Source organism: Anopheles maculipalpis, chromosome X (genome assembly GCF_943734695.1).
Source record: "Anopheles maculipalpis chromosome X, idAnoMacuDA_375_x, whole genome shotgun sequence".
Classification (NCBI taxonomy): domain Eukaryota; kingdom Metazoa; phylum Arthropoda; class Insecta; order Diptera; family Culicidae; genus Anopheles; species Anopheles maculipalpis.
Genome location: NC_064870.1, coordinates 20,199,041 through 20,226,592, shown reverse-complemented (window position 1 = coordinate 20,226,592; position 27,552 = coordinate 20,199,041). Strand labels below are relative to the sequence as shown.

General features: G+C 39.1%; 3 protein-coding genes across 6 annotated transcripts in view; 2 read left to right on the top strand and 1 right to left on the bottom strand.

Moving 5' to 3' along the window:
- LOC126559692 (surfeit locus protein 4 homolog) overlaps positions 1-27,552 on the top strand; it is a 464,744-nt gene that overhangs the window by 320,610 nt on the left and 116,582 nt on the right. For 3 of the 4 annotated variants that reach the window (XM_050215880.1, XM_050215872.1, XM_050215864.1), the window contains exon 3: positions 95-902. In XM_050215880.1, the coding sequence (XP_050071837.1) occupies positions 95-856 (762 nt within the window). In that variant the 3' untranslated portion in view covers positions 857-902. Of the gene's footprint in view, positions 1-94; positions 903-27,552 lie in introns of those variants that run through there. The other variant, XM_050215888.1, reaches the window with a different exon arrangement.
- On the bottom strand, positions 2,230-5,756 carry LOC126567559 (TATA element modulatory factor). The gene is made up of 3 exons (XM_050223779.1): positions 5,478-5,756; positions 2,547-5,404; positions 2,230-2,478 (listed from the first exon to the last, which is right to left on the bottom strand). Exons 1-3 carry the CDS (start codon positions 5,740-5,742, stop codon positions 2,230-2,232), a joined length of 3,372 nt encoding a protein of 1,123 aa, XP_050079736.1. The 5' UTR covers positions 5,743-5,756.
- On the top strand, positions 7,311-27,272 carry LOC126560699 (transmembrane emp24 domain-containing protein bai). Its single transcript, XM_050216660.1, has 5 exons — positions 7,311-7,505; positions 7,558-7,678; positions 24,452-24,522; positions 25,267-25,393; positions 27,109-27,272. The coding sequence occupies exons 1-5, from the start codon at positions 7,326-7,328 to the stop codon at positions 27,225-27,227; spliced, it is 618 nt and encodes a 205-aa protein (XP_050072617.1). The 5' UTR covers positions 7,311-7,325; the 3' UTR covers positions 27,228-27,272.

Genomic DNA, 27,552 nt, shown 5'->3' with positions numbered 1-27,552 from the left:
CATGTTTGTTTCTATGCTACTAGCTACTTGTACAATGAAACAGAAACATATAAATAAATGTTTACTATATTTTTTTCTTCTTTTCATCTTTTAGGTAATAAGAAAGGGCAAACATGTCCTGCCACACGTCGCACGATTATGTCTGATTGCAACATTTCTTGAGGATGGTATCCGAATGTGGGTACAATGGAATGAGCAACGTGAATATATGGATATGAACTGGGGATGTGGCAAATTTTTGGCCACGACTTTCGTTCTTATCAATTTAATAGGACAGATAGGAGGTTGTGTCATGGTGCTGGGACGACTGAAAGTGAGCATCGCTTGTTGGATACTGTTTGGCATTGTCGTTCTGCAAACAGTAGCTTATTCGGTCCTGTGGGATATACAGTTCCTATTACGGAATCTCGCCCTCATTGGCGCTCTACTATTAGTTCTTGCGGAATCCCGGGGAGAAGCGCGATCACTGTTTGCAGGCGTTCCATCTCTTGGGGAGAACAAACCGAAGAATTTCATGCAGTTGGCTGGGCGTATTCTACTTGCATTCATGTTCATCACACTAATACGCTTTGAATTAAGTTTCTTACAAATCTTACAAGATATCGTTGGATCCATATTAATGGTATTAGTTACGGTCGGTTATAAAACTAAGCTCTCATCTCTTATTTTAGTTGCGCTTCTAACAATTCTAAATCTTTACCATAATGCCTGGTGGACCATACCAGCGTACAAACCTCTGCGTGATTTTCTGAAGTATGATTTCTTTCAGACGCTCTCTGTCATTGGTGGCCTATTAATGATTGTCTCCCTCGGGCCGGGTGGAGTTTCGATGGATGAACATAAAAAAAAATGGTAAAAAGTCACATTAACGGTTTGATAGGAAAGCAATAGCATCAATTATAATTACACTTATGCAGCTCTAAAGACATTATTTCGGCATTGACGATCAGAAACGAAAGAAACTACAATACATCTTATTTTGTTGGGTTATAACCATTCCTTTTACTCTACAAAGTAGGTCCCATTATAACAACAAGAGCAACTTAAAAAATACATTCATTGTACAACTGAAAAAAAGTTTTATGTTATGCGTTACTCCAAGCGTCAGTTTACGTATAGTTTCAGAGAGTACATAAAAATGCTTTATTTCTTATTGGTTTTTTTTTACCGATTACCTTGCTTGTACTTCCAATCGCCATTGAAACATATACGTTCGCGGCTAATGAAATGCATCAACAGGAGTTCTTAGCCGATCATGCGAGGGGTATTTTTATAAGCAAAAGAAGTTAATAAGCAACAGAGCAAAAGAAAATCAATCAAACATTTTTTTATTAACGTATATTTTCTTGGCACAACCGAAATTTGTTAAATGTATCCGTGTGTAGTAAGCAACCTAACGATGTGATTGTTTACTTGATTTAATAAACAAATTCTTACGAAATACAAATGTAGTACTTCAGTATATTTTAGTTACTGCTCTCATGATAAGTTTAATAAGCTTTTAATGTATATTAAGCTAATATTAACACATTGAGTTTGGATACCTTTATCTCCAGCATCCAACATACTGTTTCATATAACATAATTTAAATAACATGCAACAATAAACAATCCTCCTTTATCCTCATAAATTAGCTATACAATCGTTCTACCACAATTTAAAAAATGCTCATAAAGTACAATTGAGATGCGGTATGCATCCAAACTGCATAACGTTGATTTTCCAGTCAACTCACGAATAAAACACGCTATTGTCGAATTGTATTAATTTTTTTATATAACACGCGTAAAATGTTCTATAACATGAATTAACATTGAAACATGCCATTATATTGAGATTTCAGAACAAGATTACACATTTTTTTGACAATACGGCGAGCCGTCATACTTAAAATAAATAAAATACACGTCTTTTGATCTACTCATTTACAGCTTTATTTGTTTGCTATATTTTACGCATTCGTCTCAATAACATCGATTAGGAGATAATTTGAATATAAAGCCACCATTTAGTTACCTTTAAAAATTACAAAGCTAATGTAACTAAGGCTTTTGTTTATGAAGTGTTATCGGCTATACTATTTTTTATACACAATGAGATAAAACTGCCAGGAATGAAGATAAACAGGGGGAAATAAAACAAAAATCTTTATGATTAAGTATGACGTCACGTTTCCGTTTTGTCAAAAATAAAAAATAGAAGAATAAAAATAATATCAATCTACTATTTTAACAACTGTTTCCAGGTGATGATATGAGAGAAGGGGGATGGTTCATAGAAGCAATTAGATCACGCTGTCGTTGAAGCAGATCATCGATCTGTATTTTATACATTTCTTTCACATCTGCTAGATCGAGCTGTAACTCTTCAGTTTTTTCAACTGATTCGCCGTACATTTGTAGCAATGCATCATATCGATTTTGCAAATCTTTATGTTCCACCTCCAAACGGATGCTCCGTTCAAAACGTTCCCGAACCTGTGTACAATGAAAAAAAAAAAAGAAATTAACTATACATTTATATAATATGTTTCTATTATATTTACATTGTCTAGTTCCATTGTAAGATTTGAAATTTCGGAACTAAGTACATTGCGTTCTTGTTGAAATCGAGAAACTTCCCATTGCAATTGGTACACTTCGCCATCCCGTTGCTTTAGTGTCGATTGCAAAGTTTCAATGAGCGATGTATTGTTGAGCATTATAGATACATTATATCCGACATTGCTCAAACTATTATCAGGTGCCTCATTTTTTTCAATGGAGTTTACTCCGAGATTTTCCTCGGTTCCATTCCATGGAATACTATTCAATGAATCTGGCAGAGACAGGTTTCCGATGCTATGAGTAGGAGAGGTCCCTGAAAGTCTCATGTCAAATTCAGTCAGTAACGTGCTATTACTATCTGCCTGCATTTTAATTTCATTAGGGTTCTCTAATAATCTATTTTCGGAAGCTGGAGATTTATATATACATTCGCTGTTCGACGATGATGTTCGTGGACATTCAGTAGAAGTATCGCTCCTTTGCAAACATTCAGTTTCTGCCACACATATTAGGTCTTTCCTTTCAAGAATTGTTGTATCATGTGTTTTCTGTTTTATGTTATTCAATGTTTCCTCCGTTTGTAAAATAGTAGCAGTTAATTGTTCTTCAAGAGTATTTATACGATCCTGCAATGTAGTAATTATATACCTTTGGGCTACTTCTTTTTCGGTGATCATCTTAACACGTTCTATAGCTTCTGACAACTGCTGGGTAAAAGAAGCATCTCTTTGTTCCCAAAGTCTTTCTTTTTGCCTTAAGACGCACTGCAAAGATTCTAGTTGCTTGATCAATGGTACCGTTAGAAGAGCAGATGCATTTTTTTCTTCTTCAGCTCGAGTTTCTGATGCTTCTAAACGTCGCAGCAGTTCGACGTGTTCATTCTTGGCACGAATCAATCGCTGCCCGTTATCGTGCTCGGAACGGCGCAATTGTTCACGCAGATCTTCCATCTGATCCATGAGAATTTTATTTGTTCTTTGAAACGACAGAAAGTCGGATTCACAATTGTGTAGCTTAGTCAAGCGATTCTGTAAAACTTTACATAATTCTGCCTTTTCATTTAGGTCTTTACGAGCAAATTCTAATGACTTGCGGAGACTTTCATATTTTTGAGTTTGATCATCTAAATTGCCAGTAAGACTAGCACATTCACGTTCTAGTTTACGCTTTTCAGATGTTAATTTGTGCACGGCAACTATTTGTGCCCGCTCAACTTCATCCTTTGCTGACAACGATCGCTTCAGCCGTTCCGTTTCTTGGGTCAATTCGACGATTTCATCGCACTGTCTGCGTATCAAAACATCATTTTCCTTTTCCTTTACACGTAGTTTTTTAATAATATTTGAATGTTGCAATACTTGTTTAGATAGACTTTCACCTTCCTTTTGCAGTTCATTTATCATAAAATCACGGTCGATTAGTGCTTTCTCCATATCACTTTTGGGAATCTTTTCTTGAGCTTCCGTTTTAAGTGCTTCAAGTTTACATTTCAGACTCTCTTTCTCGCGAATTGATTGCTGAAATTTACGCTCTAATGCAGATAGCCGTTGCATATATCCATCTAGATCAGATGCTCCTTCACGCTTTGCTTTGCTTTCAAGCTGGGCCGTCAACTGAGCATTTTGTTCATTTAGTTCTGCGTTTTGTCTTCCAAGTTCCACCAATCGATATTCTCTCTGTTCAAGCGTTTCTGATACCTCTACTAACCTCCGCATCAGGCGTTCCGTTTCAGATAAATGTCCAGAATCGTCACTATTACCACTATTAATTGAAATTTCCGATGGTTCCCGCGTATGTCCACGACGTTTTTTGATAAGAAGCATATCAAAATTATCACTTTTTCCATCGATAATTTTCATTGGACTTGTACGATATGCACCACTATGGTTGCTGCTCGAGTCACCTCCATTCGGACTAGAGATAATTTCTATGTCGGACGAAGTAGTTGTGTCGATTTCATCATCACCTAAACTCTGAAATAAGCTTTGATTTCCTCCTACACCAACCGGGGATTCAAAAACTGTATCAGAAAATTGATCTGTATTATTTATTCTTTCTAGGGAAATGATTGTAGGTAAATGGCCTAATGTATCATTACTTCCGGATCTTATTTCCTCAAAACTGTGAGCCATATCAGACATTTGGGTTTGTATGCTTTCATAACTCTGATCCAATGTCTGATCTGATTTCGTTGTTTGCTTCAAATGCAAGTCATCAATCGAATATTTATAACGATACTCTTCCATGACAGGCTCAACAACAGAATAATCGGCAGTTTGTTCCGCAATAGTATGTGTTTTGTTAGATGACGTTGTCGAAGGAACAGAAAGTTCTTTACATTCTTCTACCGATTTTTCAAGTGCATCCTTTGCGATGCTTACGGGAGGAGCATTGGAAACCGAGTACTTATGCTTACTACGGCTTGGTGCTACCGTAATTGGCAATAAGCAAACATCTGTTTCCAGAATAGTGATTGGTTGTTCCGACAACGTATTGGAAATGGAATCATCCTCAACACTTGTCTCATCTTCGTCTTTTTCACAATGCTTTGGAAAGTCATTGTCTACTGGTGTAGAAACCGGCGATGTTCTGATGGTACCGACAACTTCAACGGATTCTGATTCTCCATCGTCTTGTAGTATGATTATGGAAGACGATCGTCGACTGGTCGACGTGAGATCTGAACCGGAATTGGTTATGGGTGTAAGCACCTCAATTGATTCTGAACTGTCTACCTCTGTATTCGGTGAGCCTACAATATTTCCATTTTTCGAATTTTCAAAACTTCTACACTTCAAGCTGGATGGTGGTTTGGTAACGGTACTAGAATTGTTTATCGGTTGATCAAAAAACGAACCTGTAAAAGAAACCAAAAGGCAATAGGCTCTGATGTTGGTTCTTAATTTATTTATATTTATTTCATCGCTTACCATCACATGCCTCAAAAGATGTATTTAACGTGTTGGAGCTTGTGGAGTTATTTCCTGCAACGGAGGGATGACCAGAAACTTCGGATAGGGTTAGACTGTTTGTTGCCAGTTCATCATTTTTTTTTTCTGCAGGTTCCATTGTATCATTAATGCTTGCCGTTTCGTCGTCATCTTTGATATCGAGTGCTTTATCAATCTGTTTTTGAGCTTCTTTTAGCGCATTTTTTGCCAAATTGGCTATACCCTTAGTATCAAACCAGCTCATTTTTTCTCAGTTTAATACAAATTGTTGTTATGCTGTTGAATTCTGGGGCATGTTATTCTATTTAATCTCACAACCCAATTTTCTGTTGAGTAACTACAATTACGACACGTCAAAGGCTAGTTGTCGAAATAGCTTATATTTAGTCTACATGTTCGACCACACAGACCCAAGGTATATAAATAACAACCCTATTGACAATAGGGTACACGCGGCCCGGTGCTGTAGGCGACAGCGGCGCCGGTCTTCAAACGGCAGGACCGGGGTTCAAATCCCATCCGGACCGTCCCCCCGTAGTGAGGACTGACTAACCAACTACGTGGTATCGGCAGTCTAGAAAGCCGATTTCGATGGCCGGCATGACCTTAGTCAGAGGTCGTTAAGCCAAGAAGGACCCTATTGACAAAATCGCCCCAATAAACACTAATAAGGTTCTTTTCATTACAAAATTGCCTGAGTAGTGCCTAAGCTGGCGGATTAAATCGATTTTGTCAATAAGGCCCCCTATTGATAAAGTAGTATACGAACAAACAATGACAATGACTAGCCTGAGTTTTGCACTTTAATTCGTTAATATATTGTGATAGGGAAGTCATTGATACGTAACATTTATAGAATGCCTAGACTAATTTGTTTTTCATCATTTTGTACAATAAGAAAATTTTTAAATTGATTTTAAATATTTTGTTTTCGAAACGTTTTAAATGAGATTCAGCAATCTTGCGGGTTGTAAAGCTTATATCTTTTGATCTGCCATTCGAAGTAATTTAAAATTTTCAACAATGGTGAGGTTTTTTGTTGTCTAACGTATAACTTTTTCTTCGCTTCACGACCTTCTAGCTCACGCCGGCCATCGAATGGCTTAGTAAACTTGCTGATACCATGTAGTAAGGATAGCCAGTCTGCACGATGAGGGTTCTGGATGGGAAATGAACTAATAGCTTTCAGTTGATAATTTAAAGAAACGCTGTTCGCTGATTTTGGTGCAAAATAATTAAATATTATTCGGTTTTGTTGGACATTATTAACCTAATTTCTGTACTTTATGGTCAATTTTTTTAAGGTTTTATTGATTTGATTAACCCCTCAAGAATAGTCAAACTAAGCGAGACAGTAAAAGAACCCTTTTTACAAAAATGACTTAATAACCACTTCTATGGGTCTTTTCAAGACAAATTTACCTTAGTAGCGCCTTAGTTGGCAGATTTACATCGGTTTTGTCAATAGGAACGGAACATTTTGATGTTTTGTTTGGTCTGTTTCTCTTGTATGTGGCCCCGGCCTAATGCTATAGATATCCTTGACATATAAGGATTACACGTAGTTTTTTCATGTGCTTCAGCTAGCTGTCAATATTTTGGCCAGCTCATCGAACAAACTAATTTTGTGACGTCTTTCGGAACGAGAAGAAGAAGACATCATGCGGCAAGAATAGTCTTATTTGTTTAGGTGTTGAAAACGTTGCTGCTTTCTACTTTAATAGATTTGTCTACTTTTAATAGATTATTCGTGTATTTAGGCATTAGAATACAGCCCGCAACAGGCCAGGTTTATGCTTGCAATAGAATAGTTAGATCGTTTTCGAAATGTTGTTGTTAGGGATTCTTACCTTACTGGTAGGGGCATCATTTCCACGCACAAACGCTATTATGTTCCGGTTAGCACCAAATGCTCAAAAATGTTTGAGAGATGAAATGCAAGGGAATCAGATTGTAGCTGGTGAATATGAAATAACAAACGCCCCAGGACAAAAAATTGACTACGTGGTATGTATAACGAATGATACATAAATTCCGAGACTAACAGTGAATAATACAGGTTCGAGACACAAAAGGACACATCTTGGCACAAAAAGAAGACATCTCTAAAGGAAAATTTTCATTTACTTCGGAAGTTTACGACACATTTGAGATATGTTTTATTTCACAAGTACTACCAAGTAAGTAAATTACCTAGTATATACAAGTAACTGTAAGATTCGCATGAAGTAATAGAAGCATAAACTATGTTTTCTTCTACTTGTTGTGTACACACGAATACATGTTTAATGCCACGCCGGCTGTACAAGATGCAAAGGAAGTAAACTTGGGGCTCGGCCAGTGATCTTAGCCGATGCATTAGAATAGCATTAAGGCGATGGGGCTTCGAAGAATCGTTATTTATTTTCTGTCTTTTCACGATGAGCTTTATTGACCGTAATTCGTGGTGGCTAATTTATTTATCATTTTACGGCTTGCTATCGATACATACGCTATGATGGCGTATCGAGATCTTGGCATGGGTCTTCGACACGGCTTAGAATCTATTGGAGTAATCTCAGATCGTTAATACATTCGTTGAGCAATACGGCCTGGCCGTCCTTGGTGAATAAAAACAAAACCTTCGTTGTATGTTAGTGTGAACTTTGCCAAAAGTTTAATGAAAGTATAAGTGGCAGTTATTGAATTCCGGTAGCTAGTTTTCCCGCAATTCACGCGGCAGGATCGGAATCTAATTCCATCTCAACCATTCCTCCTTGGCTGATTATACAACTACGTGTAGTATTATCAAGCAGTATTATCAATTTATTTTCTAGTTGGCCATTTAGTGTTGCCTAATTCAAGATTGGAAAAGCTGACTAATTAACTCACGATGATTGATTGGATCCTAATTGATGGATTTGTTTTTTTTTTCATTTATTTATAGAGGCTTAAAAAAAACTAGAGGCGTTTTTAAATATACATTTGCCTCTCGTGTCGGATTCGTTTCGGATTCGACTGGATTAGCACTAATAGCATTATGTGACCAGCATGACCTAGTTTGAAACTATTAATGGACTGGAATGGAATTTTATACCCAGAATTTTATACATCACTACGTCTATGTCATTGGATCAGTGCACGCACCAGTGCTAGGTTTGTGTTTTGTTGCGGTGCAGCGTTGATTTTTGTTATGGTATACGTAGTATACATAACAACTATTCTTCAGTCTGTACACATTTTCATATACAGTATACAGCAGCTCCTCGATTTACGCAATACTCGATTTACGCGATTTCGCTGTATGCTAACGTTTCAAAAATTGTCAGTTAATACTTGCGTTTACGAAAAATCCTTTTTATTGAACTATCTATCGACCTACTTATTTATTCATAATTTATTTTAAAATTTTATTATTTAATCATATAATTGCAACCATCTATGTCTGGGATAAGGCAAAGAATAAAGAGAAAATGCCTTAATCATAAAATCATATGCCTTATTTTCATAAAATTTATTCAACACAAGCGGTGTTGACAATACGGCACTGTACCGTCATAATTAGTTGTAAATAAATAAGTAAAAAAATATAGAATTCATTATATTCATTTTATTTATTACTAAGCCGCTTATTATTGTTAACACTACAAGCGGCTGAGAAAATGAACATGCATAGTAAGGCATTTCCTTTTTATTATTTGCCTTATCCCGGGCCTGCTCGATTGTAAATAATTAATTGATCATTTATTTATTCATGCCGATTTAATTCGCTTAGAACTAATTTTAGACGCAATAAAATACATTATAAACTGTTATAACTAGGCAAAATCGACAAATTTTTTTAAAGTGATTAGAAATTTGATTTTCAATAAATTTTTCAAGTCCCATCCGGACCGTCTTCCTGTAGTGAGGACTGACTAACTTCATTACGTAGTATATATTACGTGGTATGCAGTCCGGATGGGATTTGAACCCCGGTCCTGCCTTATGATGACCAGCGCCGCTGTCGCCTATACCACCGGGCTGAGTTGTTTAGTCATCAAAACATTCAAAAATAAAAAAATACAATTCTTCACTCATCAACAACCCGAAGATCGTACAACGAAATTTGTTCTTTTCGTCCTATCAGAAATCCCAGTTGACGAAGTAGCGACCGCACTTGCGGAATGCAACATAAAGCCCAGCGCTGTCAAAAAGCTCAATAATGAAAATTAAGTACGATGATCAGGCAATTTCATTTCATTTCATTTCATGTACTTCATATGTTTGCCCTTGGCTATACAAGTAGTCTAATACCTAATCTTAAACTAATCTAAACCTAAAAGGTACGCAGAAAAAGTTACAGCATTGGAAAAAAGAAAACAGAAAATAGGGAAGTGAAGGAAAGATTAGGAAGTGGATAACAACCGGGAATCTGTTACAATTCGTCAAAGCATCAATTTCGCTTGCGGGGCTAAAACAAGTACCAGTGGTTAACCACCAGAGAGTGTACTTCGAATATTACTCTCACAAACGTGGTCCTATTTAGTGTCGTAATTGCCAGAAATATGGTCACGGAGAAGCGAAATGCTTTCGCGCTCCTGTGTGCGTAAAGCTAACTGTGGTGAATACCTACTACGGTTTCCCAGCGGTAAGGAAACCTCCGATAAAACAGGATACAACAACTCCAGCTACCAACACAACTTATCAAGTAAACCAACGCAGCTTTACGCCACTAGCAAAGGTTAGTCACACCATTGGGAATAATACTAATACCACCAAAAATGTGTCCTATGCCGATGATTTCAAATTTAACACCAATAATATATTGGTGTTAAATTTTAATATTCAAATTAATAGCTTTAAGCACACAGGAGCGCGAAAGCATTTCGCTTCTCCGTGACTATATTTCTGGCAATTATGGCACTAAATAGGAACGCGTTTGTGAGAGTAATATTCGAAGTACACTCTCTGGTGGTTAACCACTGGTACTTGTTTTAGCTCCGCAAGCGATATTGATGCTTTGACGGATTGTAACATGTACGTTGCTTGATGATCGTACTTAATTTTCTTTATATTGAGCTTTTTGACAGCGCTGGGCTTTATGTTGCATTCCGCAAGTGCGGTCGCTACTTCGTCAACTGGGATTTCTGATAGGCCGAAAAGAACAACTTTCTTTGTACGATCTTCGGGTTGTTGATGAGTGAAGAATGGTATTTTTTTATTTTTGAATGTTTCGATGACAGTTTTGAAGTCGTCAGCAGTCGATACATTCACCGTGCACAACACCAACAGTTGTAACCGAAACCATTATCGGTGGGATGTGGAGATCTTTCTTCTTTGTTGCTAAGGCATTCGATGCGGCAGACCCTTCCTCATCGTCACTGAGCAGATCAAACGAATTGCTCATTGGTACAGCACCCGTTAGTGGCAATTTGTTCGGTTGGTTCATTTGATGGTATTTCGCCAGGGACTATGTAGTGGTCCTTCGTCGAGGCATACTTCTCTTACTTCGGCCTATCTGTGGGCCGATCACCGATTCTCTTGCGGACCGATCTTCTTTGGGCCGATCGCCGATTCTCTTGCGAGTGCTAACGGCACTTATTTTGTTTTTTTCACTTGTACATCCACGCGTAGAGGGATCGATCGCACGATAAGCGATGCGTGGTGAAAAGATTTCAAAATTATTAACAGCTATATTAAGCATTGAATTTTTTGGAGCGATTTTACTTGTCAGCACATCAATGGTGAGTTGTTATTTAGTGAAAAATAAATACCAGGTTCTATTAGAGTGACTTTATTTAGTGGTTGAAAAGTGGGCACGAACCAATCTCCATTGCTGTAAGTACTTTTTGTTTTTAGGAACAGGCTGACCGTATAGCTGTTTCTGTTATAGTGTGATGAAAATATTTGTTAGGATAAAATTTATAGAATTCGGTTTCTATACCTTGTGTAGCGAAAATAGCTCAGGTAAAATGTAGCTCTACACCGTTTCGGTACTAATTTGCAACTGATTTGTTTTCTTCCTTACACTAATACAATTATATGCTTACATGCAAGCTCCTATTTTAATCTACATCCTGTAGTCCAATATTCAACATACCGCCCACCGTGAAAGGTAACTTTTAACCAGTAGTTCAAAATTAAATTCCAATAAGGACTATCTATGTCTAAGTTTGTAACGGCTGTATACAAATTTTGGAAATCGCTGGTCTATACACTCCATCCTTTGTGCGAACCGCAACAGCGCGAACGTGTCTGTCTTTGCTTTGATATATTTAAATTACTCTCCCTATAGTCCATTTCAACGACGGCAAGTTGTCTTCCTTTACACTATTGTATCCACTTTGAGATTTTCTCGTCAGCTTGTCCACTTCGTTCGCGGTTTTAGTCCCGATAGGTAATTTGTTTTCCACCGTTTCTAGATACGAATTCCTGATTTTTCTGGAAGCGATCGAGCCGATTCACATTCAAGCTTTCATAAGAAGTTTCTGGAATTGGTTCACCAAGCTTAGATGGACGAGGAAATGTTCAGGTGTCAAGGTTTCCATGTCCTCCGGATCCGCAGATAGTTGAGTCAGTGGTCGCGAGTTTAAGATAGCTTCGATTTGAATAAGCAACGTTTCGAGGTCTTCCTTTAAGAGCACTTCTGCGCCAATAGTGGATTTGAGGCGTTTCTTTAAGCTCTTAATTGCTGCTTCTCATAAACCACTAAAAACAGAAGAACGAACGAGAACGTAGCGGGAAAAGTTAAACTTCCTTCAGGATGGCAATAGGACGATATGGCATGTTCGGCTTGTTGGGTTTGAAAAAGCTCATACAACTCCTTTAGTGGGTTTGCAGCTCCTTTGAAGTGTTACGCGTTGTCGCACTCAATTCGAGTCACTCATTAGCTGCTCTACACACTTGGGCTTCTGTCAAAAACATTTAACGCATTCGTGTACAACTCTTCTAGTCAAATTTCGTGCTCGTAATGCCCAAAATCTTTCCCGAATCATAGAGATGAGCAACTGGGGTCCGGCATGCATAAATTGATGATGATAAGATTGCATGATTAGGATGGTAAAAGGGTGCTTTGAATCGAGTATTGCTGGGTGTTTCCGATTTTCTGACACCGGTGCATTTCGTAATCTGCCACCTATGCGCATGGAAGCACTCCTCTGGATATTACATCTGCGGGATTTTCTTCTCCCGGGACGTGATACCATTGATCTTTATCCGTAAGATACTGTATTTCCGAAACCCGATTTGCCTCGAAGGCTTTCCAACGGGCAGGATGACTATTAATCCAATGTAGGGCAAGGCGAGGCGAGTTTACCCAAAATGTTGTTTTTAACTCGCTTTTGATGCTAGTCTTCACCTTTTGTCATAAAGGACATAGAAGTAACGCGGCTGACAGTTCTAATCTAGGTAGTGTTACTCTTTTCTGTTTCTTGCTGTTATCAATAGGTAGCTACTTTACAGCTACAATACAGGCACCATATGCCTTTTGCGAAGCGTCACTAAATCCGTGTAAATCTACGAGGTCTGCCCTTTCACCAACCACTCGACGTGGAATTGCTACTTCAGAAACATATGCCATCTCCTGTTTCAGGTTTAGCCATCGTTGACTCATCTCGGTGTCCAAGGGTTCATTCCAATCTACCTTTTTTTCCACAATTCTTGTAAAAAGCATTTGGCCACAATAATTACTGGTCCAATCAGGCCCAAAGGTTCGAATAAGCGAGCAGCAATTCTTTTACATATCCTTTCCTCTACAGTCCACTAAGGTACGTCAAATCCTTGTTGATCTTGATCGGGAGTCCATTTTAGCGCCCAACCAAGCGCCTTAATGGATTTTTTTGGGTCCAGCAACAATTCCTCTCCCATATCGCTTAGTTCGGTTGGAAGCGTATCTAATAACTGCTCAGAATTCGAGGCCCATTTGCGTAATTTGCCAAAATCCCAAAACAATACCCAATTAACAAATACTTAGGCGCCGGTCGATCATTTGTTGCGTACAATTTGTTGGATGACAAGAAAAAAAAATGGGCGTAAACAGTTTCTTTTGGTAACGTAACGATAAAAGTACCATCCGGCCCTCTAATAGTAGTTCTCTCAAAATTATCTTCGCATTTGGTTTCATCTGGTGATAATATGCTGGAGGTCTGACATTGTTCAATTTCCCAAAATCTTCTTAACTGTTCATCTAATCTCGGTTCGTTAAAAGCTAAGTTCACTATCTTCTTCATCTTCTTGGCTTAACGACCTCTAAGGTCATGCCGGCCATCGAAATGGCTTACTAGACTGCCGCGATACCACGTAGTTGGTTAATCAGTCCTGACTACGGGGGGACGGTCCGACACAATCCAACCCAATTACCCTTTCCGACACAATCCAACCCAATTGTGTGTTTTGAAGTAGCATGTCTTCTCTATCTACCTTCAATCTTATCATTTCGTCTCATAGTATTTTCATTGTATACTTCTCTGCCGAGCAGCATATCGATATTTTCATCCTCAGCCCAAGTCGGGACAGTCAGGTAGATGTCGTTTGGTTGAACGACGTGACAAACTTCAGCCTGGGGAAGATTCCACATGATTTCGGAAAGGATGTGCAATGAAAATCAGCATTAGTACTTTTGGCGTTCACGACTAAGCTTACGGAAAACGATGACATTTGGCACCCCTTGCCAACTCCTCTGATGGGTAGTTGTTCTCTCCAGCAGCTCCTCCATCAAACACCGCTCGGGCTAACGTCTGGATGCCGTTTGATGATCTGATGGTCACCAACACGGTTGGCAGCAATATGGACGTGGCTGGTACACCCAAGCATTGAACTTCGTTTGGGGTCAGCATTACTGCGTTGGGTGGTTAATCGGGTCCCTTTTCCGATTTTTGTAGATTATCGACGATTACGAGGTGGAACCAACACTAACTGAAGGTCCAGGAGTTTTTATACTAACGGCTGGATACCGATCATTAGTTGGCCGGTGAAGCATTTTATGGTGCTTCAATCGTCAACCTACGACAAAAACTTGATGAACAATCACGCAGTTGGTGAGCCGGAGCCAAACAATTTAACCACATATTTTTGTCTTCGATATGTCCATCTCATATCGCTGGATAACAGATAGATTCCGAAACACGTTACACTTAAAGGCCGAGTGACTGTCCTTATTGCAGAATACGCAGTTCTTTTCTCCGACACTATCACCTGCGCTGATGGTCGCACAAGCCTGATTCTATTTTTGTAGAGTATGACAGTATGGGTATCCATAGTATTTGCCTTTGTGCGTGACGAAGCTTGTAAAACTGCGGCATGTTCTCTAAGAAATGCACTAATTTGAAAGATTCCGCCACTTCACCACTTCGATGGAACATTTCTCATTATTTTAAGGTACATCCGTCTAATATAACACACATCATATGCTAATATCAGCTAACAGCACGCTCCTTTTTTTCGTCGGGACGCTCACCTTTCCCACCATTTTGATGGTTCGCTCAAATCCATCTAAAAAAGTGGTGTACTCTGTGTTAGTTCCGCGCTTTAAGTATGGAATAGCGAAAAGTTCTTCCACATAATGCCGCAATAACACCTTGTTGTCATGATTCCAACGTACTGTACCATAAAATTTTGGTAATGGAATTTCAGATAAACGCATATTCCGATTCAGGTTCGACACATTTGGTGCGTGCGTTGCGCTTAACATTGTAAGTTTCAGTGTAAGAGAGAGTATGAAACGACATCGTTAGGTCTAGATTACATGATGTTAGTGCCGTGCCCAGGATCCAAAACGAATGAACCCTGTTTTTGACTCGAAGTCTACGCACACTACCAAAAAACTCTTTCACCCCCTTGCATCGAGCTCCGGTAGTATGAAGGAGAAGGCCTATTTGCTTTCTCCTTTTGGTTTGTAGGACAATAATCCACTCAAAAAGGAATCGAACGCGAGATCGGGCGTGTTCGGGAGTGTATTTTAGAAAAGTCCAGATGTAAACAAAGTCCCCTAGCTGCTATTGCTTACCTGTGATCATTCCAATTGTTAATGATGAGTCGATGAGTTATGTTGTACCATAATAGAACACTTTTATTGACATTCTGTTGGCATATTTTTCACAGAGTATGGACTATATCCTGTTCGATAAAAGGACTTTATCCTTGTCGAGTAAAATATATTTAACTTCAAGCTCATTCTTCTGAATTGTAGTTTTGATTGAAAAAAAAAAAACTAGCTTTGGGATACCAGGCATTAATAGTTCAAACATCGAGCCAAACATGTTTTCAATAAAAGTTAACAACAGGAATGATCAAAGATAGACAATGGCAGTTAGGGGATTTTCTTTACATCTGGGATTTTGGATTGATATTCGGCTTTTCTAAAATGGACTCCAGAACACGCCCGATTTCGCTTTCGGTTCCGTTTTGAGTGGATTATTCTCCTACAGGCCAAAAAGAGAAAGCAGTTAGGCCTTCTCCTTCATACAACCGGTGCTCGATGCAAGGGGATGAATGAGATTTATGGTAGTGTATGTAGGTTTCGGCACAACGGGTTGCTACTTGGGTTTTGGACTAACCTCATGTATCCAGTATATACCTAATACAATTATATGCTTAAATGTAAGCTCCTATTCTACATCCTATTGTTTAGAACTCAACACCTTGAGTAGTTTAAGGAAATTTATTATGGTATTAGTTTCGACTGAGGGGACCGGTGGTGTAGGCGACAGCGGCGAGGGTCTTCACACGACAGGACCGGGGTTGTGTAATTCCATCTGAATCGTCCTCCCGAAGTGAAGACTGACTATCTAACTACGTGGTATCAGCAAGTCTAGTCAGCATTCTCTGAAATAAATCTGCATTGGACAGGATTAATGTTTCGCGGTCTAATGGGAATGATTGCAAAGATGTCATATTATCCAAACGGTTCAATAGCTAAATGCAACAGATGTTTCAATAAACAAATATTACATTATATTAACGGGTTCGATCTCGTTTTCCCTCGTTATTGGTTAGTTATTTTTGACCTTGTCGATATTGAACGTTAAATTTACCGATCGGGGGTTTGAATATGTTTCGTGGGGAAAAAATTTGTTCGCAAAAAACCTACATGAATAAACAAATTATTTATTTATTTATTTATAATTAATTATGACGGTCCAGTGCCGTATTGTTCACACCGCTTGTGTTGAACAAATTCTATAATCATATTGATAAGGCATTTCCTCCTTATTCCTTGCCTCATCCCGGGCATACTCGGCTAACTCAAGAGCTACAAAAGGCGAGGGCAGAGTCTCGTAGTAGATATGGGTTGCTGCATCTATCTTGCCGAAGTGGCCCATGAGACCGTGAACGAGGGTGGTGTCCAAGTTCACCCCCAACCGTAGTGTCCACGGGACACCCGCGAAGTCCGAAACATCGCCAATTCCTGATAGATAATCAGCGATATCCTCTGGTACAGCCCTGAGGTTAGCAGACATCATCACAAGCACAGACAAGCATCATCAAAACAAGACGCCAAGTTCGGAAAGTCAGTTTCTGAGGGCCACTACATGTACTGAGCTTAGGTCCCTGAGGTCGTCACCGTGTGAACAGCAAACGGTAACCAGACGCCTCAGGAGTACCACGCAGAAGTACATGTAGTGGCCCTCAGAAACTGACTTTCCGAACTTGGCGTCTTGTTTTGATGATGCTTCGTATAACGAAAGCACCAATTGGACGAATCCACTGAAATCGTTAGTGAATCTTCCGAGGCGCTTGCACAGCGTACCGGAAGAAGCCCCCTCTATTAAGATAGAGGATATCAGTAACGGGTCGTTTTTCTCCGAGCTTGACTCGGTTGAAACGCTCGTTGGTTTGAAGGCTACAGCCTGAGCTGCATGATCCTCGCGATCGATCGGCCTCCCGACTAATTTCGCAATTCCGACAGATTTTCTTGAATTTGATGAAGTTGGAACATCGTCGAGCGAAGCAACGGGTTGAGATGCCCGACAAAACAGAAACAAATTATAACTATATAAATCTATGCTTAATCTAGTTTATACCCTAGTTTTTACGTATTTTTCCTATCTTATTCTATTTTTATTCTAGTTTTTTATCCTTTTGAAGTCGGTAGAATTGTATTGGCTTATGAAAACTCAGGTTTTTTTAACGGTGTGGGTTTCGGGGAAGGTAAGGTGTGGGAAATGTGGGAGTAAAATGAGGATGAGGACTTCAACAAATTATTATGTTGAAGTTCATGGGGTTTCATTGCATTATATATTATGATATATATATATATATATATATATATATATATATATATATATATATATATATATATATATATATATATATATATATATATATATATATATATATATATATATATATATATATATATATATATGTATATTATACTATATTAAGTTGTTAACTTCATGATGTACTGTTCGATGGTATTTATGTAGAACAGGAATATATTGGTGTGGACAGGAATTTTTTTTCTATGATGTCGATACTTTGACGCTTGGGTCGGTACTGCCTTTCTTCTGGCTGCTATCGCGCTTTTTGAATACCTTAGTCAGGGGTGCTGAACCTCTTTCCCACATTTATGTCCCACCTTCTGTGTACTGTGTATGTATGTCCTGTACCATAGAGGAACATTTAATATAGTTTTTAGATATTTGTTCTGACAGATTTGAAGCTTATTTTTGTGTGTTTTAGCGCACATTACCCAAATAGCGGAGGCTTATGTTATGATTGGTCTGATTTTTTAAAATAAAACATTGCTTATTTAAAACAACTTAAAAAACTAGTTAACAAAAAAAAAACTAGTGGGGTACATGTAGGGACGACGTACAGGTTTCACAAAGAACATTTAAGGATATTTTCATCAATCACAGCTTTGTTGTTTCCAACACTGTGGATGATGTAGTTTGCAAACAAACGTAGGATAGGAAATCTCTTACTTATGCTAATGTGACTTAAAATATGTAGGAGGAGGGAAGGGAAGTTGAGGTTGTGGTTTGGAACAATGGCTTCCATAGCCTGCATCAGTATGTTCCAATCACTAGACACCCTAGAGCACAGGGCAAACTTGTGCTCCAGAGTCTCTGGCTGGGAGCAGAATGAGCAGGCTGAAGGAGACCGATTCATCCTGTCGAGCAGCAGTCCGTGTGGCACCTTGTTGTGCACCAGCAGATACAGTATCGAGCGTTAGTTGGATAAAAGTCTGTGGCTGGTGACGTTTTTCCAAATTCATTGCCAGTCCGTGGAAGGAGACTCCATGGCTACTTTGGTGTCTGGAGGTCTGTCGACCATTTGCCGCAAACTTTTGGTTGAGACAGTAGGTACCGGATGGTATGCGAGCTGCTTATTTAAAACACTGTCGCCTGCAACACGTGTTTCGTTGATGCGTGTGTACTCTTCAGAGAAGCGTCTCTGAAGAGATAATATTTTACCCTTGACTCGGTTTATATTACTAAGCTCTTCAGGGTTTGTCAGGTAGTTATTGTAAGAGTGTTTTAGAACTCTATGCAGGATGTCCATACGCAAGCTAAACGCGGAGTATTTTTGATTCGTCTTCCAGCGGAAAAACGATTTGATTTTTGGTTTGGCGAATTGAATCCACCAATCCATCCAGGAACTGAAGTTCCTTCTTTGTCTTGTCCATACGTTCCACTTGCATCTGAACTCCTGCATATTTTCCTGTGTATCCATTGCTACGCGATCTTAGGCAAATGTTAATCACCCAAAAGCATGGATACGGTAAAGGCATGGATTATCACCCAAAGGCATGGATACGTTGTGGCAATGGAGCCTATATTTGGGGGATTCCCAGCACAATCTATGTACTGAGCCCCGATTTTCAGGCAACCTTGCTCCGCAACGTACCGATTCACCAGCAACGCTGTTGTGATAATGGCGGGAATGTGAAGATTGAGTCCACCTCAATTGCGTGGAATTGGGTTAATGGGATTCGAAAACCCCCAGATCCATCCCACAGGTAAGACTGCACCGTCTTGGATGCCAAATCGATGTCCATCGATCGTGCGCCACACACCGATGCAACAAACCAAAGCTTGGGCAGAAGGAAAGTGTTTAAAAGCACCACCTTTTCCGCCAAATTGAGGTCTCTAACACGGTGCAATATGACCAAATGGCGGAACTGTTGGATTACGTTTTCCCAGTTATGCCCGATCGCCTCCCATATATTGTTAGTGAACAATATGCCAAGCAGGCGCAATCTTTCTACTTCCCGCAGCCACGGAACATGCATGCCGTTGTTTTTTACACGTTCAACTTCGCTCCAGCGGTTCTGCCAGACGCTTCTATTGTTGTTTTAACCTCTTCGTGTTTGGGAAGGGAGGTTGTCACCACCGAGATGTCGTCAGCATATCCGTTGATCAGGTCATCCTGATCGCAACAAATACTTTGTAATCTGGAGATGAGCGGATTCAGGTAAAGGACAAACAGGTCAGGTGCATTGATAAAGGATCACCCTGTCTGACAGAGCAGCGTATGGGAAACGACAGGGAAAGGTTTCCATTTACAAGGATACGGGAGGAGGATCGTTCATCAACTGTTCGCAAAAATCGCACAAGTCGTGGTTGAAGCCCAGAGAAGACATATTTTGCCACAAAAAACTTTTATTAACTCTGTCACAGGCCTGTGATAGATCAAAGGAAACGAGCTTACCACGCTTTCGTTGATTCTTGAGATCAACCACCCTCTCCTTAACAGAGAGCACCGCTTGAAAAATGTTGCAAGGTGCGTTGCTACAGTTTTGCGCTGTGGATAATATCCCCCACTTCCTGATTATAGAATCAAGACGTAGTTTAATAATTCTCGACAGTAGCTTGTAATCTGTGTTAAGCAGAGATATGGTCTGAAAACAAGAAACGGCCCGTACCTCCTTTCTTTTTCACTCGAACTATGACACCGTCAACAAAGTCTCGCGGAAACTTTCCTTCAAGAGCCTCATTCAAAATGAGATGTAGTTCCCTTTGGATTATCTCGTATGCACTTTCGCGATGCAGATTTTTAATTGCATCGAGGATTTCATCAGGTGTGATCTCAACCATGCAATTATTATTGGTATCACAATCCTCTGGAATGCTTTGGATACAGGTAAACGTATCGTCCGTAGGCAAGACTTCGTCAGAGTACAGTTGTGTGTAGTATGTATGAATGTGTTGTCTGTATTCTCCTTCTTGATCAATCACTCTGCCATCTTCAGACAAAAGTTTGTCAATTACGGTTCGAATTCGCCTGCGTTCCTCAAGTTGAAACGTGGAAACACTGTCGCCTGCAACACGTGTTTCGTTGATGCGTGTGTAATCTTCAGAGAAGCGTCTCTGAAGAGATTTTACCCTTGACTCGGTTTATTTACTTTACTATTTATTACTAAGTCCGTCAGGGTTTCTCAGGTAGTTATTGTAAGAGTGTTTTAGAACTCTATGCAGGATGCCCATACGCAAGCTAAACGCGGAGTATTTTTGAATCGTCTTCCAGCGGAAAAACGATTTGATTTTTGGTTTGGCGAATTGAATCCACCAATCCATCCAGGAACTGAAGTTCCTTCTTTGTCTTGTCCATACGTTCCACTTGCATCTGAACTCCTGCATATTTTCCTGTGTTTTGGGTAAATGTTAACTGGCAGGCAAACTCGAACCGTTAGAGCTTTATGATCAGAAAAGGCCAGTACGTGTAAGCGAGTCGTCCGTAAGTGTGTCTTGAGTGTAGATGATACGTAACATCGATCGATACGTTAACCCGAACTATGTGTGATATGGGTAAACTCCACAAAGTCGCCATTGAGGGCCTCCCAGCTATCACACATCCTCATAACGTTGACAACATTCGTCAGAGCAGGGCTAATATTTCTCTCGCCTGTTGCGTCCTTTTGATTCAACACGCAGTTGAAATCCCCTGCGAGAATGACATGCTGAGATGCATTTCGCAGGTAGTACGCTATGGTGCAATTGAAAAAATCCTCCCGCTCTGACCAACGTTGGCTTCCAGAAGGAGCATAAACGTTACAGAGTGTGGTAGAATTCTCAAGACGAAGACAGATTATACGTGGGTCTATACTGCGTTGGACGTGAGAATATTTTTGGTGTTCCCGTGAAACGATCGCTGTTCCACTGTATCAACATTCACATTCGAGAGCACTTTGTACCCAGGAAGCGCAATGTTGCATCGGCTCCGCTTGTTGCATCGTTTCCGTCTTAACTTAAACGATTGCCGTCGACGTGCGCATTTGGATCCTCGTGACGACCTCTCTGGCTTCAAGCGTATCGACAATAAAGTACTCTGAACGGGAAGGGCGTCTCGGAATCCCTTCGTACACTATTTTAAAAGTGTTTGCCCTAATGGGCCTTGGTTTATTTGTTTCCATGACGATTTGAACGCTTGTTACGTGATGTAACGTACTCTTGCTGCTAGAAAAAAAAACACGTCTGCTCGCTGCAGCAATCAAGAGCCAACTGATTAAAGCAGTATATAGCAATAATTTGTTTGTGAAACTAAGCTGTGATCTTCTGTTTAGAAAAGAGAACAGTGCACGAAAGATTTGTTCACATTTTATAATTGTGTTTTCTGTATGATGTCTAAACGTTAATCTTTTGTCTAATATGTAGACTACTTATTTTTCTGTTACGGAAGACGGAAGATTCGGAAGATGGTATCGAGTCGGCTTTCCAATCGACAACGGCGTATTATTCTTGACGTTTCGTTCATCTAACTGTTGATGTGGTAACCAAGGTTTACGTATGTGAGGTGTGTACAAAATACAAATTTCAACTGTCTACAAATAGCAAGGCAAGATACTTGACATTTTCCTTCCACGGTAAAGGTGTGTTTTCTGTATGAGTGTTGCAAAGCAACAGATTCTTTCACTACCCGTAAATATTTATTTTTAACGTTTTGTAGCTAGATCTAAATCTTTATTGGTGATTGTCTCCGCTAAAAAAAACAAGTCTCCGGGTTTTTGTCGAAGGAATGCCAAGTCATCTTCCCGGCATCCCGGGCGATGTCGTTGCCTCCAAGCATCTTCGTGTTCTCACCGTCGCTGATCGGCTTTCGCCCGCCGATCAATTTCGCCGCATCCGCAGCGCCCTCTAATGGCGAATCCTCCGCTTTGGGTAGTCGCGCGAATTGACCGTTGATGAGTCAACAATGAGGTTGCGTGGTTGGAATTTCATTTGCACTCGTGAAACGTGTAAAAAATAATGCTTCCAATTTCTCTCTTTTTATTTTAATCTTCCATTTGAGACAGTACTTCGAATAACTGTTAAGTGCATTATTCAGAGTTTTAATCATAGTCTTAGCTTTTTTGCTATTTAAGTGCCAATCCTTCATTTTCGGTTTTATGTTTTTATTGGAAATAATGCCCTTTTTCAGTCGCTCTAATTGGTGTGTTGTAGATAGTCCTGGGTGAAAGCCAAATTGACATTTTGAAATAGTATTGTAACAGGTGGGCTGATAAGTCCCCGGTCTGACACATAGATGGCGCCACTAGTATTAAATGCATATTATTTTTATATACCACCAACCTTCAAATGATTCGTGTCAAAATTTGACGTCTGTATGTCAATTAGTTTGTGAGACAGAGCGTCTTTTGTCAAGCAACTTTTGGTTGCTTAACGAACGAAAAAATAACGAAGAAGAAAAAAGTGTTGTTCCACCAAGACAACGCACCGTGCCACAAGTCATTGAGAACGACGGCAAAAATTCATGAATTGGGCTTCGAATTGCTTCCCCACCCACCGACCCCAGCGACTTTTTCTTGTTCTTAGACCTCAAAAGGATGCTCGCAGGGAAAAAATTTGGCTGCAATGAAGAGGTGGTCGCCGGAACTGAGGCCTATTTTGAGGCAAAACCGAAGGAGTACTACCAAAATGGTATAAAAAAATTGGAAGGTCGTTATAATCGTTGTATCGCTCTTGAAGGGAACTATGTTGAATAATAAAAACGAATTTTGACAAAAAATGTGTTTTTCTTTGTTAGACCGGGGACTTATCAGCCAACCTGTTAAGCACAATGCGTCTTTTGCACGCCCCTGTATTTTGTTGCTAATAGCATCCTCATACATTTGGTAAACGGCAGGATGCACGTTTCCTTTAAAAATGTTCAGAGCGTTCTCTGCTGTTTTAAGCCATGCAAAAAGCTGTTTTTTGTTTCCGTCGTACACTGCGACTGCCTTTATCGGGTCTGGAATTTTATAAAAGGCATCCACATTAACACTAAGGTTAGCGCCCTGCGCTACGCTACTCGCTACTCTACTACTAGCCTGCTGATTATTACTCTCAAGTGTGAGTATTTTTTGAGACTGTTGCTCGTGAGAAACAGCGAGAGTCTGCACAAGATGTGAAGCACTCAAACAAACTCTGTCACTCAAACAAACTCTGTCACTCAAACAAACAAAAGAAATAAAAAACAAAAAGTTTGCTTACCTGTGTGTTAGTGTTGAAGAACACGTGAGGATCCTAACCTCAATCCGACGTTGGGTGAGGGAAGAGGGAAGAGGATAGTTCTGTTGCTGAACAGAAAACGGCGTCGCCACAAATCATCCACACTTTTAAAATTGCACGGAGATGAATACGTAGCTCTATCTTGTAGTAACTACAAATCCGGACAAACTACGTAAGCTTATTACGGCTCACTAGCACTTTTTTTTCCTAATCAAGGACTACCGGCTGCGCCAATTACAAGTCGTGGGTGAAGTGTTTTTTTGTCTTTTCTCTTTTACGATCGGAATAGTAATGTTCTTTATTGAGGAGCCTGCGTTTATCATCCAACTGACAGTGCAACATGTCAGTTGAATAAGATGTTTTAAATTATGGTGAGGTGTGATTGAATGTTTTATAATGTATACATGTAATAATAAACACGCTATCTATTACTCTATATTCTTATTTATTTTTAGTATATCCTTTTTAACTATAATATTATTGAAGATTTTCAGGTTTATTTTTATTCATATTTATGATCTGATTCTGATCTGATTCTTAAAAAATATCTTTACATTGCAGACTACCGAGGAATAGAGCAAGAGGTTGCTCTTGATGTCAAAAAAGGAATCGAAACAAAAAGCTATGAAGGGGTGAGTAAAGTTGACAATTATCCTATTCGAATTATATGTTATACATGGCTTAACGACCTTCTAAGGTCACGCCGGCCATCGAATTGCATTGGATAGTAAGTCCTCACTATGGGTGGACGGTCCGGATGGGATTTGAATCCCGGTCCTGTCGTTTGAAGAAGCTGTTGTCTACACCACCGGGCCGCCCCTATTGCTTATGTTATGTAACATTTATTGTATTGGATAAACTAAACTACTGGAGAGTAAAAAAGAGATTGCTGCTTGTCGCTTGCTCGTAAAGGATAGAAATTTGAATCATGAAACACCACCTGTGTTCCGTAAATTTTCCAAGAGCCAAGGTTTCCAGCCAACTAACTTCTAACTTCTCACTATAGTGAGAAGTACATGTTGACTGTAGTAAGAAGTGAGATTTTTTTGCCTGGATTGGTTTCGGATACGGGTGGTTTTGCATAAATAAAAATGAGTATCGTGCATAAATTAAAATGAGGTTATTCAATCTCCTACTGTAGCAAATTGTAACGCTGCAAGAACCCCTTCTCGTCCCATTTTTTTTATTTATAAGGAATGGCCAGGCCTCATAATTAAAATGCTATCTGAAATTGTGTTAAGGTTGGATTTTTTTTAACTTTAGATTAGCATGTGTGTAGATAATATGGCGCAAGCCGTCATACTTAACATTAGTAAATTATCATGTGTGTAACTACGTTATAGAGGATTGATAATACGATGTGCATGTATTTTTAGATTGGCGAGGCAGCAAAATTAAAACCTTTGGAGGTAGACTTGAAACGACTTGAAGATCTATCGGATGCTATTGTGCAGGATTTTGCGTTGATGCGAAAAAGGGAGGAAGAAATGCGCGACACAAATGGTGAGTAGTGAACATATACTATCTTTGGGGTCTTTGATGATTTCATCTAGAAAATCCGTAGATACTTAGCCTTCCCGGCATCAAAATGTAACTTCTCACTACTTGTAATTCTCGCTATAGTGAAAAGTGAGATTTTGTTTGCTAGGCAATTTCTGTCAAAAAGACAAGTTCAAATTATCCCGAAGCGTTTGACGACAGGTTAGTGTTGGGAACGTTCCTTTTTAATCAAATGGGACTAGTTTTATTTCCGAAACGGAACAATGCTTCAAGGTTGTTTGAACGTATATTAAGGGAAAATGAAAAAAAAAACAATGTTACAGTTTCTATCTTGCAATTGTCGTCAGGCTAGTCTTCTCGTGTACACAACAATATCGTGGATGAAAGACAGTCGTTACTCTAAAGAGTACTGCAAATTCTCAAAATAATATATTTATCATGTATTTTGCAAACCAAAAAACCCAACATAAAACATACGTTAACATTTGATTTGCTGCTTACAGCGTTAATTTCGTCCTCATATAATTTAACTTTATGTATTAAAAAATTCAAGTGAGTAAGTTTTAACATTCCAATGGAAAGCAAAATGTTGGTGCAAACAAATCTACCTAATGATTTTATTTGAATATGGGTTCGATCGTTCCACTGAAGGAACGGAACGAATCTAATAGGTTCGGAAGAAAATTCTCATCACTACAAAATATATTGTGGCAGCTTCTCCGCTAGTGACATTACAAACATGCTTGATTTAATAAAGTGTGTATAAAGGAGGTGCATTCATGTAAACCATCCCTATCGACAAACATCACTTCTCATTATACCTCACTATAGCGAAAAAATCTCTCTTCTCACTCAAGTCGTTGTTATGAGAAGTATGATTTTGCTCACTGGGTATAGTGATACTATATCAATAGGGGGTTTTTTATGAAATAATAAATATTTACATTTGAGTTTATATAGCTTTCGGTGAAGCAAGTGCAATAATTCGAATAGCGAAGAACGTTCAAACTTTTATTATCATTACCCACCCTCCCGCTTATACAGGGCGGGGGAAAACATTTCTAAGTAAATCAGCGCTTCCTAGATGTGTGCTCATCAATCATTCGTATCAATTCCAAACAAAAAACCGTCTCTTTGTGTTTCCATACACTTTTGATGCGGCGTTGAAGTTTTCACACACCTAACCTAACACCGCCTGCAATTTTGAGACAGAATGTTGAATCGGCAATGTGTCAAATGCTATATATGTCTACATACATATATATGTATTATTAGTATTAGTCAATAATGCCCACTTAATTTATTCTGAACCTTAATTTTCGTTTTGGTTCGACGACATCCCCTGGTGCCCAATTTCATGATTTACGAGGCATGATTTTTTTTTATACCACGTGGTTAGATAGTCCGCAAGTAACAAAATCTCAACACTCACTATAGAAGTTTTAGATTTTCGCGCTAAAAATCGAATCTTCCCAGGCAACAAAGTTTCACTTCTTACTATAGTGAGCAGGCACTTCTCACCTTAGTAAGGCGTGAGATTTTGCACTCTTGGCTATAAGCGCTGGCGCTACAAACTAATTTTATTGTTAGTTTGTATGTTCTAGGAGCATTTTAGCCGTAAAACTGCCAAATGTAAAAAAACTGGCTTAGGCATCATAGACCCCTTTTATTATTCATTTTAAATGTCTTGTGTCGTAATGTATATTTTCTTGTTACAGAATCAACAAATAGTCGGGTGCTTTTCTTCAGCATTTTTAGTATGAGTTGTTTATTAGGTCTCGCTACTTGGCAAGTCTTATATTTGAGACGGTACTTCATTGCAAAAAAACTAATTTAATCAATTACGCAACTGTTACTATTTTTGCTTTCTTCCGTTGCAATAAAAATTCATAAATAGGCAAACTTAAATAAATAACCTCATGGGAATAAAAAGGACTTTGGTGTTTTGTTTCAATAAATTATCCTTTTTTTATTAAGTTTTAATTATAGCGGCTCAGTGCCAAATTTTCCTAAAAAATATTCTTTTGTTCTAACCACATTCTCTTCGAAACTGGCGTCGTAGAACTGTTTCTGTGTCTCCTTTTTGCCTCTTTGTCGAGCTGTTCACGCGACAAGACAGTCGCGTTCTGAAAGTGATTGGATAAGGACGTGTGATGGTTGAT

Excerpts from the sequence above, each read along its gene's own strand:
- LOC126567559 (XM_050223779.1), bottom strand. The coding sequence starts at position 5,742 with ATGAGCTGGTTTGATACTAAGGGTATAGCCAATTTGGCAAAAAATGCG. Across the intron at positions 5,405-5,477 it reads ATCTTTTGAGGCATGTGATG|GTTCGTTTTTTGATCAACCG; the intron begins GTAAGCGATGAA and ends TTTCTTTTACAG. Across the intron at positions 2,479-2,546 it reads TTACAATGGAACTAGACAAT|GTTCGGGAACGTTTTGAACG; the intron begins GTAAATATAATA and ends CATTGTACACAG.
- LOC126560699 (XM_050216660.1), top strand. The coding sequence starts at position 7,326 with ATGTTGTTGTTAGGGATTCTTACCTTACTGGTAGGGGCATCATTTCCA. Across the intron at positions 7,679-24,451 it reads TATTTCACAAGTACTACCAA|ACTACCGAGGAATAGAGCAA; the intron begins GTAAGTAAATTA and ends TTTACATTGCAG. Across the intron at positions 24,523-25,266 it reads AAACAAAAAGCTATGAAGGG|ATTGGCGAGGCAGCAAAATT; the intron begins GTGAGTAAAGTT and ends ATGTATTTTTAG.